This window comes from Penaeus chinensis, chromosome 17 (assembly GCF_019202785.1).
Source record: "Penaeus chinensis breed Huanghai No. 1 chromosome 17, ASM1920278v2, whole genome shotgun sequence".
Lineage (NCBI taxonomy): Eukaryota > Metazoa > Arthropoda > Malacostraca > Decapoda > Penaeidae > Penaeus > Penaeus chinensis.
The window spans coordinates 1,223,533-1,226,032 of record NC_061835.1 but is presented as its reverse complement, the minus strand read 5'-3'; the positions used below and the strand labels follow the sequence as shown (position 1 = coordinate 1,226,032).

Here is a 2,500-nt window from a genome sequence, read left to right as displayed (position 1 = left end):
AAACGGCAGTCTTTAAATCGACTTTTCATGTTTTGTAATTCAAGACTTCCGCATAATCTATTTCATGCCTTGTGGTTTTAAAACTTCCGCATTTTTTAAAGGTAATTTTATCACTCAGATGCGCTTTTGTTTCGAGATTTCTTTTCCCGCCCGAATTCCTTGGCTTTGGAAGCGTGAATACATACTGTAAATGCAAAAGCTATCGTGTTTCATCATCTATCTTTACCTTCATCAATTATCTGTCTTTGTCTCATTCATATTACTACATTTAGTTTTCGTAATAAGCGCGCCAAGTTGGTCCTCGCTGCCCGCTCACGGTGGAACGGTGAACCCAAGTCGGCAGTTGTCTTACTACGGGAGATCCGGCTGCTGGTTCGTGGCGTTGCGTGCGATCACCACCTGCAGATACCTCGTGCTCGCTATCTTCTTCAGATGGCACTTCAGTATTGGTTCTGCCGGGGTTTCCATCTGCTGCTTTCGTCGACAGCTGGCGTAAGTATTCAACTGGAGGGAGACTTCTCGTTATTGTCTGGATTGAGGGAGACCGGTACTGATCACCAGCTGTAGGTAGGCGGTACTGTGCACCACCTGTAGGCTCACCGTGGAGCACCCCGCCACCTGTGGGATGAGTAGAGCTTGCAGATGGCGAGGAACCACCTGTAGGCACCCGAGAGCGAGGAGCCGGGAAGGGGAAACCACCTGAGCCCGGCAGGTGGTTTTCCACGTACTCCACTTCTGAGACAAAGCCGTTGATCGGGTCGGCTCGGTATTGCACCATCTGGGGGGCGAAGAATGCATCCGTATATTATCTGATTTACATATGTTATGATATTCAGAATAGTAATGATGCTGATTGATGGTGGTGATGGTGATGATTATGATAATGAGTGATGATAGTAATTATAAGAGTGATGATAGTAATTATAAGAAAATTGAACGATAAGACTTATATACTCTATTACCATTAATATAAATAAAAGACAATGCAGTTACTTGATGACAGCAATTCTATCTTTGAATATATAACCATAAGATCTAGAAGATATTTTTTTGGTGTATTACTTGATCATCATTATTATTATTGTTGTTATCATTACCATAATTATTATCATTATCATCATTCTTATTATTATCATTATTATTATTATTATCATTATCATTATTATCATTATTATTATTATTATTATTATTATTATCATCATCATCACCATCTTCATAGCTATCATTATATTTACCATTATCATCGTTATTATAAATGCTATTACTGCTACTTCTACTAATATCACTTTTACTATTATGATTTGTATCATCACCATTTCATCGTTGTCATGCTGTTGCCATTCTGTCATCACCATTACCATTACCATCATGACCATCAACCTAAAACACCGGTGTCCACTGCTGTCATCACCACGGCTGTCATAACAACGCAGTCAAAATTCAAAAAAAAAGATAACTTTCCGTCACCAACATCATCATCATCATCATCTCAAATGCTACCGATTTTCCCATGAATCTCCGTGATCACGTGACCCAGATCTCAAGAAATCTAGCGCTTTCAAATATGGTCTTTTAAAAGTTTTATTTGTGCATTTATGTATTCTTGTATTGTACCTGGACTTTGCTATTGATATTAATGTCGTTGTTGTTGTTTTTATAATGATTATTCTTGCTGTTATTATTTTTATTACCGTCATTAGTAGTATTAGTAATAATAATGATAACAACAACTATAATAACAAGATCAATTATAATAAAAGCAAAATAATATTGATAGTGATGATAATAATAATGATAATAATGATAATGATAATAATAGGAGTAGCAGTTGTAATAATGGTAATAACAATAATAATGTAATAAGAATAAGAATAAGAATAATGATAATGATAAGGATAATGATGACGTTAATGATGATAATAAGAGAATAATAATAATGATAATAATAATAATAATAATAATAATAATAATAATATCAGTAATAGTAAATAACAGTGTGTGTGTGTGTGTGTGTGTGTGTGTGTGTGTGTGTGTGTGTGTGTGTGTGTGTGTGTGTGTGATTACTATTACTACCTCAACAACAACTACTACTAATAATAATTATGATAATTATAACTATTATCATAACTCTTACAACTGTACCTTTATCCTCACTATCATTATCACCACAAAAACAACAATCATAATGATGTTAATGTAAAAAAAATAATCAAACTGTCGAATATGACAATATCAACACCAACTGTATCAGCATTATAAACATAATAAAGACTAAAAAAAAAAAAAATGCAATGTTGTAAAATAAAAGATTAAAATCCCCCCAATAAAGAATTTCCTGCAATAATATTACGAAACGAGTGCAGTGGAGAGAGGAACATGGTGAGAAATAATGACAAAGCAAAGGTGGAGTTGCTTTCCAGTATCTGAATAGCGAAAGTGAATCTTAATCAACTGAATCTATTATCGATGGATTTACGTAACATTCTTAATATCCAAAATG

At 34.5% G+C, this 2,500-nt stretch overlaps 1 protein-coding gene across 1 annotated transcript in view; it reads right to left on the bottom strand.

Annotated features, from left to right (window-relative positions):
- The window catches only part of LOC125033925 (mucin-22-like), a 20,922-nt gene that overhangs the window by 321 nt on the left and 18,101 nt on the right, over positions 1-2,500 (bottom strand). Inside the window, exon 6 of the mRNA XM_047625504.1 lies at positions 1-778. This exon is cut by the window's left edge and continues 321 nt beyond it. Coding sequence (XP_047481460.1) covers positions 269-778 — 510 coding nt within the window. The 3' untranslated portion in view covers positions 1-268. The remainder of the gene's footprint in view (positions 779-2,500) is intronic.